The 14,454-nt window shown below is 43.5% G+C and overlaps 1 protein-coding gene across 1 annotated transcript in view; it reads right to left on the bottom strand.

Moving 5' to 3' along the window:
• Positions 1–12,360, bottom strand: part of LOC143831198 (uncharacterized) — a 140,121-nt gene extending 127,761 nt beyond the window's left edge. Inside the window, exon 1 of the mRNA XM_077324263.1 lies at positions 12,226–12,360. Coding sequence (XP_077180378.1) covers positions 12,226–12,360 — 135 coding nt within the window. The remainder of the gene's footprint in view (positions 1–12,225) is intronic.
• Between the last annotated feature and the right edge of the window lie 2,094 nt (positions 12,361–14,454).

Below are 14,454 nucleotides of genomic sequence, written 5' to 3'. Positions count from 1 at the left end.
CAAACAAATCAGCACCCTGAGTTTGAGGCACCTGAGTTTACTTATTTTATTATGCAGTTTTTATACCGCCTCAGGGCGGTGGCTAACAGATTAGGGAAACAATCAGTACAAGGGCAAAATACATGAGAAGTATTAATAAAAGATTTACAGTATTGGCTGGCGTACTTTTTCCCCCTGAAAAAAATGCCTCCAAGTGGGCGGGTCGTCATATATGCCGGGTGCACTTCAGTTGGGATAGGCATAGCTGCGCATAGTGGTAAATATAATATAAAGTAATATAAATTATATTAAAATATTTTAAAGCTGATAACCCCATGGGGGGAGGGGGAAGATAGGATGAGGGAGACCCAATTTAAAAATACAGAGGGGAGAGTGGGTAGCAGTCAGGATCTGAGGATTGATGCATCTGCCTCTCCTTATGCTTATAGGACAAACAAAATTTTTCCAATATTCTCAGATTTTATTTTTAATTTGTTTATTTATTAAATATAGTCTTATGTCAAGAAGAACAAATGGGATTTTAAAGAGATGTTTCTAAAAGGACCGGGGGAAATGGGGGCATCTCTACACATATCCTGCTTCCATACCATGGAAGGCTAAGAAAATCAACTTTCCAGACTTATGCTGCCTTATATACATTTATTAGATATTGACTTGCTTTTAAGAAAAACAATTTTAATACCTTAAACTATTACCTATTTGTGTAAAGGAATATAATTTATGAAAATGTTTAACCCTATTACATTGTGTCAAGACACAAACTATATGTTCATGTTTACTTTTGAACCTAAGTAAACATGACTGATGCAGAGAATTAAGATCATAAAACATTTTACAAGATAATTAATATTTTCATTCTGATCCAGCTCACCCTATCCCAAGCTTGATAATATTATTTACCTCAGAGGCAAGCCCAGCATCAGAATGTAATTGGAAATGTTTGCCATGACCGTTGGCTAGAATGAGAGATCAGGTAATTTACATCTCATCTATTCAGAAATTAAAGATGAAGGACTGACCACTTGACACTGCAAAAGTTCTTGAAATAAAGCCTGCTGAGATCTATTTGCGGTAGCTGCTAAACGATTCTGCTCACCAATTTGAATGCATGATGAAATTTCTATTAGGAGATAGTGCTGCAATTACAGCCAGCATAAGGGAAGTGGAGAGATTAACTGCAAATAGTCTTGATATTAACCCTTTACCTTATGTCCTTTTTAAAAAAGAAGAAAAAGAAATGTTTGTGCAAACTGGGGTGGGCAGCAGGTAGATCCTGCTCCATCATACCTTTGGCCAATTTCTTCAGACCACATAGTACTAGAAATCTTTCAAAGAAGTTTAGACTCCAAGAAATTTATTTTTAAGCAAGAGTTATATTTTTCTGTAAATCAAAATTACTTGGCAGTCATAATTTTATCCCTCTTGTCTGAAGAGCCCAATGAACACATCAAGTTTGATTCATATCATGGCAAATCCTTTAAAATTCCTATATAGTACCATGAATCTTTGTAGCATGCCTTGTCAATATTAAGATCTGCTCCTTGTACTCCCTTGCAGTACAGTTCTACTCTGTCCACTGTTTCCCCTTTACCTCCCACTTCAGATTTCACAGGTCAAATAGAGGTTTAAGGATTGGAGCAAGTAACCTTTCAGCTTCCTCCAGCTCTATAATCCTATGAAATTTAAGCTGATTTTGAATTTCAAAAAAACCCTTAATCCATATCTGAAGAATATTATACAACTACGGTGAATAAATTTAGATAAAGAATCCTGAAATAAATTTAAACTGATATTGCCTTTTAGGTACATTGGAATCATGTTATTTCTAAACAGTGTTGGGTAAAGTATTCTAAATAACTAATATTCAGAACCAGAGGGACTTATTGCCCTTCTGAGTGCTAGGAAAGAATTAGATTGAACAAGCAGGAACCCACAAGAACTTGCAAGAGGCATTTAACTTCTGCCACCCCCAATATTTCCTCTTTCCTGAAAAGCCTTTGGGGAGCCTCTCCCCTCTTGCTAGTCTGGAGATCTCTTAGAATCACATCGGATCTTTCAACTACAGTTCTTCTTTGGGTTGCTAACTTCACATATAATGCAGGGTATAATGTCATATAGTTCATCCTCCAGAGCAACATTTTTCTTCAGGGGAACTGATCTCTGTCATCAGGACCACAGATGTAATCCCAGGTGATTCCCAGCCCTCACCTGGAGGTTGGCAATCTAGCTCTTTGTGGAGGAAATGGCTGCTTAGGAGGGTGAACCCTATGACATAATACCCTTCTAAAGAATCTTCTTTCCTCAACCCTCCCCCCCCCAGGCTCCATTCCCCAAAGCTCTAGGAATTTCCTAACCTGGAGGTGGCACACCTGTCTCCTTACCACCCAACAGCCAATCTACTTTTTTTCTGCCCCTCTTTCATAAATGGTCCCCCTCCACAGTGGTCTCTGCCTAGAAAAAGCTGTGGCCCACTTGTGTGGTGCCAGTCATTGGGCCAGGCCCAATTTTATGGTAGAGAATCCTCAAGGACTTGTGAGGAGGGTGCCTCACTTTTCCCTATATTCCACTCTGCACACTATTTCTCCTTTACCTTCCCTGTGAATCCCCATATCCATATCATTCTGGTTCATACCTTTTATTTGCCTTCCATCTTCAGCCAATTCACTTCGTTTATAACCTACTTGTCTCCACATTGAGGGCAAAAACATCTTACATGAATGTCCTCCTTCTCCTCCTCCTCCTCATCATCATCATTATGATTATTTATTAATTATTATTATCATTATTCCTCACCACGCCTGAAGTCAGCTCGTGGTGGGCTACAAACATCCAATAAAAAATCCCATTAAACCCCCCATTAAAATGGACACAAAATCACACTGAAACACACAACATGGCAAAAAACCACTCCTACCCATCCCCACCTCTAGAAGGAAAGGCAGGAGGGTCAGATAACACAGATTGCTGCTTGACGCTGGGGGGGGGGGCATTGATCTTCCTCATTGTCCCCAGCCTCAATCATAGACCTGGCAGAAGAGAACCATTTTGCAGGCCCTGCAAAATGTTGAGAGCTCCTACAGGGCCCACAGCTTACCCAGGAGCTCATTCCACCAGGTTGGTACCAGGACTGAAAAGGAACGACCAGTAAATTGTCACCTGCAGAGTGTAGGGCTCTGTGGAGGGCATAGGGCAATAGGCATGCCCTCAGGTATGTGGGTCCCAAACTGCATAGGGGCTTAAAGGTTAAAACCAAAAACCTTGAACTGGATCTGGACAGCAACTGGTAACCAGTACAGCTGCCTCAGCAGTGGCTGGATATGGGCCCTCCACAGTGTTCCTGTGAGGACCTTAGCAGCTGCATTCTGTACCAGCTGGAGTCTCCAGATAAAGGACAAGGGTAGGCCTACTTAGAGTTACAGAAATCTATTCTGGAGGTGAATGTCGCGTGGATCACCAAGGCAAGGTATTTAGGGGACAGATAGGGCGCTAGTAGCTGAGCTTGGCAAAGATGGTAAAAATGCCTGGCTCGTTACCTTCTTGACCTGTGCCTCCATGGTTAGAAGAAGAGTTGGTTCTTATATGCTACCTTTCTCTAACCAAAGGAGTCTTAAAGTCGCTTACAATCGCCTTCCCTTTCCTCTCCCCACAACAGACACCCTGTGAGGTAGGTGAGGCTAAGAGACCCCTGATATTGCTGATGGGTCAGAACAGCTTTATCAGTGCTGTGGCTAGCCCAAGGTCAACCTGCTGTATGCATGTGGGGGAGTGCAGAATCAAATCCAGCTCGCCAGGTTAGATGTCTGCACTCCTATCCACTATACCAAGCTGGCGAAGCATCAATGGTCACACCCAAGTTCCTGGCCTCACAACAACTCACAACTCACACCTCACTCTGTGAAGTAGACTAGGCTGAAAGTATGTGGCTGGTCCAAAATCAGTGAGCTTTCATAGCAATGTAGGAACCAAACTTGGGTCTTGCAGACCTACCCTGAAGTTCTAAATGCCTTACCACAAGGGTAGCAAGCAGTCTCGCCATACTGAGCCATGCATGCCATGTAGTATCAAGACACCCATTTGTCATCACAGATATATAGAGTCTACCCTCCAAAGCACACATTTCTAAAGCATGTGAAGACAAATGTTGGAGATGTAAGGATAAGGTTGGCTCTTTTTAATCATATGGGGTGGTCTTGGAAAAAAAATTACAAAGTTTTCGATAAAAATTCACACTGTTTTAGAAATGATTTTAAGTACCAAATTTCCAATGTATCCTGATTACATGCTATTAAGTGTAGTGCCAGTCAATATTCCTCAAAAAAAATTTTAATGCAACTACAGCAGCAAGAATAATCATAGCTAAGAACTGGAAACAATGGGACCTACCTAAAATAAAGGACTGGTTAGTAAACTAGGAGAACTATCTAAAATGGCAAAGCTAACCAGGCTAGTCAATGGCAGACCAGAAGAAGAATTTAAAGAACTATGGTATTACTGTACAGATTATATATAAAGATAGCTACCAAATGTATGCGCTGAATAAGGACTAACCAAAACTACACGGTGGTTCAATATTTCTGTATCGTATATTTTTGTTTCTTTCTTTCTATTTTATGCTTTAAAACTAATCAATGCTGGTATTTCTGGCAAAAAAAAGACACTCAGAGTTTTCTGCTAGGCCTAGGTCTCCCAACCTCTAAGTAGAATTCTGTTCCCCTGGAGAAAATGCCTGTTTTGGAGGGCAGACTTTATGGCATGATCTGGCTGAAGTCTCTCCTCTTCCCCAAACCTTCCCACCTTTCCCCAAAAAATCTCCAAGGATTTCCCTGGAATTGGCAACAGAATTTGCTCCACAGAGACAGAATTTGCTCCTTAAAGGATAAAACAGGTCTGAAAAGGATCCTGCCTCCCCACACCCCTTTTTACTTACTGGGAAACCATAGCATTCCTAGCTTGGTGTGGTAAGCTATTGAGGGGATCTACTGCTTAAACTTGCCAGCATTCCTTGTGGCATTTGGGTTTTTTTTAACTTCCCAAATGTATTTTAATTTTGGATTTCAAATTTTTTCCTGCAAACCTGGAATTCTTATCAGATTTGTATATAGATTTGCTGTGCCTGTTCAGAGTTCCAGTTACTGGATTTATTTTGCTGACTTTGTTATTCATATATTATTATTATTATTATTATTATTATTATTATTATTATTATTATTATTATTATTATATTTATTTATTTCCCACCTCTCCTGACAGGCTTGAGGCGGGTCACAACAACTAACCCCATTAAAATTCCCATTAAAACATCAACTACTAACATGACGGCTAAAAATCCCATCCCTCCCCCATTATCAAAGAGGTGAAGAGGAAAGGATGGGGGGAGTAGCGTACACTCTGACTTCTGGGGGTGGGGAGCAATGTCCTTGATTCACTGACCCCAGCCTTAACCATAGACCTGGTGGAAGAGCTCCGTTTTACAGACCCTGCAGAAAGCTGACAAATCCCACAGCGCCCGCAGTTCACCCGGGAGTTCATTCCACCAGGTAGGGGCCAGGACCGAAAAGGCCCTGGCCCTGGTCAAGGCTAGGAGCACTTCCTTCGGGCGGGGGACAACCAACAGGTTCTCACCCACAGAGTGTAAGGCCCTGTGGGGGGCATAGGGCAGTAGGCGGTCCCTCAAGTATGTGGGTCCCAACCCGCATATGGCCTTGAAGGTTAAAAACAAAACCTTGAACTGGATCTGGGCAGCAATTGGCAGCCAATGCAGCTGCCTCAGCACCAGCTGGGTGTGGGCCCTCCAGGGTGTTCCAGTGAGGACCCTGGCAGCTGCATTTTGCACCAACTGTAGTTTCTGGGTCAGGGACAAGGGTAGGCCTACATAGAGCGAGTTACAGAAATCTATTCTGGAGGTGACTGTCGCATGGATCACTGTGGCCAAGTGGTCAGGGGACAGGTAGGGCGCTAGTAGCCGGGCCTGGCAAAGACAGAAAAATGTCTGGCCCGCTATTCTCTTGACCTGTGCCTCCATAGTTAGGGAGGCATCAATGGTCACACCCAAATATAGATCATGGAATTCCCCCAGGAATTATGACAAATGAATCACACAATATTGCTTCTGTACATATCCATGGCAAATGCTGAGAGGACTTCTGCACAACTGGAATTTCACAGAATCAAATGGCTTAAGTGACAACTATATGGCACAATATGTAACTAATAATAGTGGCTTAAAGGGGGAAATACCATTTTGCCTATGAAGCAGTGGGGAAGCACCTTGCTGTTTGTTTGTTTGTTTTTAATTTACAAAATATGCTGTCATGTTTTAGAGAAATCATACAGAGATTAGCTCCAGTAAAGTAAATTTGAAGGAATGAATTCTGCTGCTGTGTGCCTTTCGCTTTCAGTAAGGGAGGAATGCTAGTTTGCCTCTTGGGAAATTTAGCTCCTTTTGGTAATTAGGTATGAAATGATACAGTCCATTCAGCTCATATTATTTGAAAGTTCCACAAAAGCAAACCCTTTTAGAGCACTCCTTTCCTCTACTCCAGTTAGTCCCCATTACCAGCTGCAAAAAATGGAGAAGAAAGTAACATTAGCTTGAAAGAGTCAAATCTTTCCCTGTCATTCCTTGGGCAATCTTATCTAACTGATATCTGGTAAGTGAATTATCAAAGACACTTGATGTTTAATGAGTAGAGAGCAAGACTCCTCAAACAGGTTTGATAGGTATTTTCAAAATAAATGTTTAAAAAATGATGTTTAAAAATTCCTTCCCTCATTATTGAATGATTTGCTGTATAAATAGAGATAAATTTAAATCTGCTGTATAAATGCAGGGGTATGGTGGTTGTTTCACTTACGGGGATTTTTTCCAGTTTTTCCAGTTGGGTTGCAGCTGTAGGGGAAAATAGAGGCCAGGGGTAAAAGGAGCCAAGCTCCAGCAACTTGCCAGCCCCAGAGAGGCCAGTTGGCTCAGAGCTGCCTGCAACAATGATGATCACTGTCAGCTCACCAGCTGCCTCCTCTCACACCGTCATCAGTCTGCAGGAGACAGCAATGGCTGATCCCATATCCAGTGTTGGCATTTTTTTGCTAAGTGGTCTTGTACTTCTGTCCTGTAGTGTTTCAGAGGCCACTCAACTTGGCTCGCCTCAGGGCCATGTTAACTTCCCAGACTCCTCATAGTGTAAAATAATTATTTGTACCTGAAGAGGTAGCATCTTTGCAAGCTGGAAGAAAACAAACCTTCTGAAAGCAACTTTGAGCTAGGACATGTTGGAAACCTGGCTGCTGGAATATACAAGGTCTGTAGTATGCGTGATTCAGAAGCATATGAAGACTATCCAATGGGGGCATAGGAGTAGGTGTGGATTTAGCACAGTTAGATGAGGAGCTTCCTGATATTTTTTCAAAGAGTCTCCTCCTCCGTACTGAGTGGCTCAGTTGGAGACTTCCTACTCCTTACCACATACTTCCTCTCTGTTTGCCTCCACAACAGACAGAATGGATGCAGAATAGTTAGTTAGTCAGGACTATCTTTCTCCTTTCCTATTCACGATGTTGTTTCTCTTTAAAATCATATTATTTTATTCTTTTAAGTAGTTTGGTGCTTTAAACTTCTTTACATATTTAAATTCTACCAACATATACAATTTCTTTTTTAAAAAAGGGATTAAAGGTGTCAATGATCTTTGCCATTAATGTTTTTGCCTCATGAACTGAGCCCAAGATTAGTTCATTCGTGCAGCAAACTTCTAAAACTACACCTGAACTTGCAATGGCTTATTTATTTATTTTGCCAATTGGTGGGTAGTGATGGAGTGATGGATGCACAAGCATGAAAAACTGGCACATAGTAGTTGGTTGGTTTATTTTGTTATTCAGAAAGAGGATAAGTCATAGAGGGAAAAGCAGACAAACACAGAGATGCAACTCTCTTCTCATCTTCTGAAGAAGAAGAAAACTCTGAGAAATAAAGTAATTCAGTACCTGCATACCAATATTAGATTTTCAACTATCAATGAAAGGACTAAATTGATATTATTTAATACAAAACCATCAGATATAAGAAAATAACAAATTCTGTTAATGCATAATGGCCAACAAACTAATATTTATTCATTTATTTATTTAGATTTTTATACTACCCTTCCCTACGGTTCTGGGCAATTTACATAAAACATTGAAGAACATTTACATAGAACAATATCAATATAACAAATAACAATAACATCTCAACTAGAACAGCATTCCAACAAATAACTTTGACAATCCCTTGGTAGGTTCGATCTCTCAGTCTGAGGGGGGGGGACCTGTAGGTGTGTTAGTTGGCCTCAAGCAAATGCCTGGTGGAAGAGCTCCCTTTTGCAGGCCCTGCGGAATTGTGGAAGTTCAGGCAGGGCCTTGATCTCTATGGGGAGCTCATTCCACCAGGTGGGGGCCAGGACTGAAAAGGCCCTGGCCCTTGTTGAGGACTGACATGCCTCTTTAGGGCCAGGGATGTGTAGCCAGTTGGAGGAGGCAGAGTTTAAAGTTCTTCTGGGGGTATAGGTGGGGAGGCAGTCTCTCAGATACACTGGGCCCAGACCACATATGGCCTTAAGAGTGATTACCAAAACCTTAAGCTTAATCCGGAATTCAACTGCGAGCCAGCTGAGTTCTTGGAGTACCAGCCAGATGTACAATCTCCATGATGTCTTAGTGAGAATCCTTGTCACGGCATTCTGCACCATTTGTAGCTTCCATGCTACCTTTGTGTCCTGGGCTTCCATTGTAAGGAAAGCATCCAGGATCATGCCCAGGTTCCTGGCAGAGTGAGTTGCTAGGAGCTGCACACCGTCCAGAGTGGGCAGGTGCGCTTCCTCCCCTTTAAACTGTAAACTGACAACAAAATAGTCAGGCAAAATATGTTCAGTTATACCTAGTTGATAAAATGGCATGGTGGCTAGATAAGATGGGTCTCTGGTAACTCCCCATTTCGGACTTGCTTTGTCCCATCTTTTGAGAGAAGACTGACTTTGGCTTGCCTATGGCCACCCTGTGCAAGATGAGACACTTATTGACACATGTGGAGCTGCACCCTGCAGATGGGATTTGAATGCCTTGTCCTTGGGCAAGAGGATGTACTAAAATGAATAACAAGAATGTCCATTAGAAACAACAATTAACCAATTAACTTGCATGAGCTCCACCAAAATGCACTGAATTGCTCTAAAGGTACAAACAAAACAGGGAACAGATCAAGGAAGGCAAGGGAATTTGTGAAATAGCGTATTTCCTTAAATCAGTAATATTAGTAAATGGTTATGTTTGTGAATGGGGGTTGGAACAATCATTCCACAACATCTGAATATAGGACAGTGTGTTTACTGTGATATAGAAAAGCAAATAAGAGAGTATCAAAGAGTATGTTCTCATTAACTGCTTCAGATGTGACATTCTCAGATCTTATTTATTGTGTGCATTTTGTGAGTTAAATGTGCTTGGTTCACAATTTTTCCTAATGTCAGAACTATTTGCACGAGCAGCATTCTTTGCATTTATCTAGCAAGGTAAAATGATCAGTACACTTTAGAAGAAGAGATGGTTTTTATACCCTACTTTTCACTATCTGAAGGAGTCTCAAAGTGGCTTCCACAACAAACATCCTGTAAGGTAGATGGGGATGAGAGAGCTCTGAGACAACTGCTCTATAAAAACAGAACTAACAGGAATGTGAATAGCCCAAGATCACCCAGCTGGCTGCATGTGGAGAAGCAGGGAATCAAACCCAGCTCTCCAGATTAGAAGCCATCAGTCTTAACCACTATACCTTGCTGATTATAACAAGCTGGAGGGGGCATATGTGGCATTTCCACTTGTACTACCTATTGGTTATGCACATTTCTTCTACAATATAAAGTCAGGTGACTGGGCTGTTTTAAAAGTAAACTTCCACATGTACAACAGATGGTACTCAAACCAAAAGTCTCCTTAGAATCTAAGCCACAGAGAGGCAGTGCATATGTATTTTTTAATATATAATATATAAATATGAATAAAACTCCAGAAGTAATAAATAATATGTGCTTCTCAATTTTCTTAGCTTAGTATTAGTAAACCAGTTTGGTTTTAAACCTTTACAAATGCTTACAGCATGCATGATTCACATCTCAATATGATTTCTAAGAATGGGTAGAAATCCGTGACTTTTCACCAGTGACTTCTTTTTCAAAGGATACTAGAAAGTAATATACTTCTGGATATGTAGTCCAATTTCAGAGTGGCTAGGTTAATTTAAGATGTTAATTTTGTCTCCAGACATTTTTAACAAGACTCCCATGGTCAAGTATACTGCCAATATTTCCTTTGATGTTAGACTCCACTTACTATGCTAAAAAAGATTCTCGAACTGTGGTTTTACTTGTGGAATGCATCAAAGGAATTGGTGGCCAAGAAAGTTTGGAGACAGCATGGTCTTCAGTAATCTCAGAAAAATAATATACAGACAAAATTAGAATTACTTTGGAACATACATTTCCTAGAACAGAAACTAAGTAGGGCATGCTTACAACAGCAAAAATGACATCCTTTGTGGTTTAGCTCACCAGGGATTGCTCCCAGGAAAGCATCCTTAGTATGCAGAGTTACACCCTTCTAAGCACATTGACTTCAATAAACTTGGAAAGGTGCACTTTTGCTTAAGATGTCACTGTAAGAACATGATTCTCTCAGACAAATTAAGCAGGTTTAAAATTGATTTGTTTTGTTTTCCTTTCAAAAGAGATCCCAAAGGCTTTTGTAGTAAAGAAGGGGAGACAATATAAACAGAATATAAAATATTTAGCTACTTATAGATGTACATGCATTTCATAATAAAATACATAAAACAAATGAATAGGACAATAATTCATTCTCTTTTATTAATTTCTTTCTCAGTAGGAAATATGAATATAATTAGAGAAATAGGAAACATAGAAACCAGCTTTGTAAGTCTAGTACAATGGATAATTTCCTAAGACACACATCAAAGTTTTAAAATTAAGAGATATGGAATAGAATCCGGTGCCTTCTGGCACAACCTTTCTACTTCTTATCTTATTCATAAAGAAAACAGGAAAACAAACAGAAGTTTTACAGTTTAGTGAGGATATGGAGAGTAGGATTCCAGCCACTCTGTACTTCCTCCAGTGTGGTCTGCCTGCAAGCCTAATTACAACTCCCACACTACACTACTTCTTGCTTGTAAATTGGCACTAAAATAATGGATGAAGATCAAGGTAGTACTTTTCTGTTGAAATAGGTCCCAGGAGGGATATAAATTTTAACTAACTAAATAAATTCTAACTTCTGTTATTCATTTGTTACTACTATGGCAGATTAAAATTCTGTTATAATACATGTAAGGAGGGGTGGCATCCTTTTACTACTTTGAGAGATGATGACAGCCTTGTTTAACCTTTTACTATTGAGAATCCCCTGAACATTTTTCAGGCTTCAAGGAACCCTAGAAGTGATGTCAGCAGGCCACATCTCCCTGCCACACCCCTGGGCATCACATGTCACCAGAAGTGTCATCACTCTTACACTGGATGTGCAGGCCAGGAACAGGGTCGGGTTAGGCCTCCACCCCCATCCCCCAATGCTGGGCTGCTCTCCCTGGAGTGGCCTTCTTGGCCTTGGCTCTTGCCTGCCCATCTTCCCCCTTTGCCAAGCTGGCTTGGCTGGCTGCTGCAGTTGCAGGGCTCAGACATGCTTGCTCACAAGGGGCAGACATGAGACAGCATTCTGCTTCCTTTGGTTTGTTCAGGGGTGGGCAGCTGCAAACTGGAGAGAAAAGCAGGAACTGGGCTGTACAGGTGGGGATTTGGGCCCCCTTTCTCACATTTGCAGGGAGCTTCCCTCCAAACCATTTTGGACCATTTTGGGAGGGGGAGTTGGTCAACATAACCTTATATGTTTATATCACCCAATTAATTTTATGAAAAATTTCAGAGAGAGAGAGAGAGAGAGAGAGAGAGAGAGAGAGAGAGAGAGAGAGAGAATAATTAACTTCCACCCAATTGGGAAACCTTCCGGGGCAATCAAAACCCCCAAGATTTCATGAAACCCCTGTTGAAAAAGCCTGGATTGTGGGGACATTTTAATTACCACCTTCTGTTCATAATATTAACAAAGGTTTGCTGCTATACTAGTATTAAATATGTTCTAAGTTTCAAGCTGGATGCATGAGAAATAGCCCCGGAGACTTACCTTAAGGGGCCGTTGCTGCGGCGGGAGAAGAAGCGCACTGAGGACAAGCTGGGAGGAGGAAACTCCCATCCCAAGCAGCCCCTGCGTGAGGCTGCGCACAGCGTGGTGCTGGCAGAGGCGGGGCCAGACGGGCATCCTTTTAAGGAGGAGCCCCACGTGCCTCGGCCTCTTCCCGCTCCTGCAGCCTCAGAGTTCGCGTCGCTGGACTGCAGGAGCGTCATTGCTGCTGCCTCCCGCAACGCTAGGGACAGAGCAACCGCGTGTTTGGGAGGGCGGCTGCGAAGGAGCCGCACGCGAATTTAAAAAAAAACTCTTAGTTTGGCCGCATCTCCGCGGACGGCTCTATTCGCCTCTACCCCCCCTTTCTGCGGCGGTTATGCGCGCAGTTCCCCCCCATTTCGATTGGGATGGGGCCAAAACAGGATTCCCGGGGCGGGAAAAAGGCAGGAAGGAAGCAGGCTGGATCGGCGGGGCCCAGGGCGGGCAGGAACCAGACTGCTCAGACGGCTGGGCCTCCAGCGGCATATGGGACCCGTGGCGCAGCTAGGCGCGCAGCAGCGGCCTCTGCTGCGGCAGGACGGATGGGGGGGATTTAGAGAGAAGGAATGTGACACATTCCCCTCACCCACAGATTGGTCAAACGCCATCTAATGGGGCAGAACGGCTTCCCTCTGAGGGCCAGGGATGGGGGGGTGGCATGCCTCACGCCTACCCACAGGCAGCAAATTCTTTTATATCTGAGGTGTTTCCTGGGCCACATGTTGGAGGCCTCGGGAGGGGTGAGGGTTTTCAATTTAACACCTCCATGGCTGGAAGAGGAATCAGCTTGCCGGCTAGCACATCAATGGGGAGAATAACCCCCGTGATTGGCCCTGGAGCAACTTTTGGTCAGGGAGGGTTGAATGAGCTAGGGCACAGTAATCTGGGTGCTAATTGGTGGCCAGCACCACACTTTGCGGCCAATCCATATCAAACAACTTGTGCCAGTCATTCTCTACTCCCAAGTGCAGGGAGGGGGGATGCCCCGCCCCCTGCAGTTTTTGTCAGACCTCAGGGTCAATTTGATTTTCATTTGGGGGCAAATACTTACCAGCCAATGAGGCATTTGGGCACAGAAGCAGGCACTTATTTGCCAAGCGGGCAGGTAGTGGGCAATTTAAACCCGCGTTTTTCTGCTCCGGTTTCCACCTACCATTATCAACCAGTTCATTCTGATTTCAGAGCACAACCAGTGTTAACAATGGGAGTTGATGCTCAGCGATCGGCTGATTTTCAATCATGGGGGACCCCTTCCAATCAGAGGAGCGGTCCATCAGCAGCCCAGCCCGTTAGAGGGCCGGGGTCGGGTGGCCAGGAGGAGACCCCGGGGTGCAGCTGGCACCTACCGGGCAATCCTCCTTCAGTCACTCCAACACCTGGGTGGTATGGAGGATGGCAGATGGGGCGGTTTTGGCCCGAGCCACACCAAGGGTTGAATAATGCCAGGGGCAATGCCGGGGGTGTGAGTCCGGATGCCGCTCCCCAGCAGTTGCTGGCCAATATAGGTGCTACAGCTGCAGCTTACTCTGCATCACAGCTTGACCCGGTTACTCTGGGTGCGGCTGTTGCTGTGGGCTCCTCGGGTACGGTTACTGGCAGTGTGGATACGGTTACGACTGTCTCTTCATCTGGCCAGGTCGCGGCTATTAGCACAGCCATTACCACTCCAGCATGTACTGTTGTCAACCCTGTGGTTTTACAGCTGGATCAGACCTCCGGTAATGTGCAGGGGTCTGTGGGAACCTCCAGCGAGACACGACAGGGTGGAACAGAACAACAGGATGCAACAGGGAATAAGAAAAAGCGAGGCAAAAAACGCTCCAGGGCCCGGCATGTAGGCAGCACCTCTGGTGAGTCTACCTCTCCAGAAGATGAAACTTCTGTGGGACAGCATGACGGGTCCTATTGGCTTCAGGGTTCCCTAGTTCCAGGGATCCCTAATTGGTTGATGAGTCGGAGAGAGTCAGCCGATACCTATTATAGGGAAAAAGAGGGTGTGGGGCCATCACCTAAGCCTCTACTGGGATATCCAGCAGGGGAACACCCACCCGGGGTCCACCTGCCTAGGAAGATTCGTGAACGGGCCCTGGATGGGTACTATGTGGATGTTTTCGACATGGTACCTCCTGAAGGGGATTCTCCACGAACAGGTCCTAAAAAAGACAAAAAGGGCGTTCCTCAGTCTGATCG

The sequence above is a fragment of the Paroedura picta genome, chromosome 3 (assembly GCF_049243985.1).
Source record: "Paroedura picta isolate Pp20150507F chromosome 3, Ppicta_v3.0, whole genome shotgun sequence".
Lineage (NCBI taxonomy): Eukaryota > Metazoa > Chordata > Lepidosauria > Squamata > Gekkonidae > Paroedura > Paroedura picta.
Note: the sequence above shows the minus strand (reverse complement) of the source record. Positions and strands in the feature narration are given on the sequence as shown.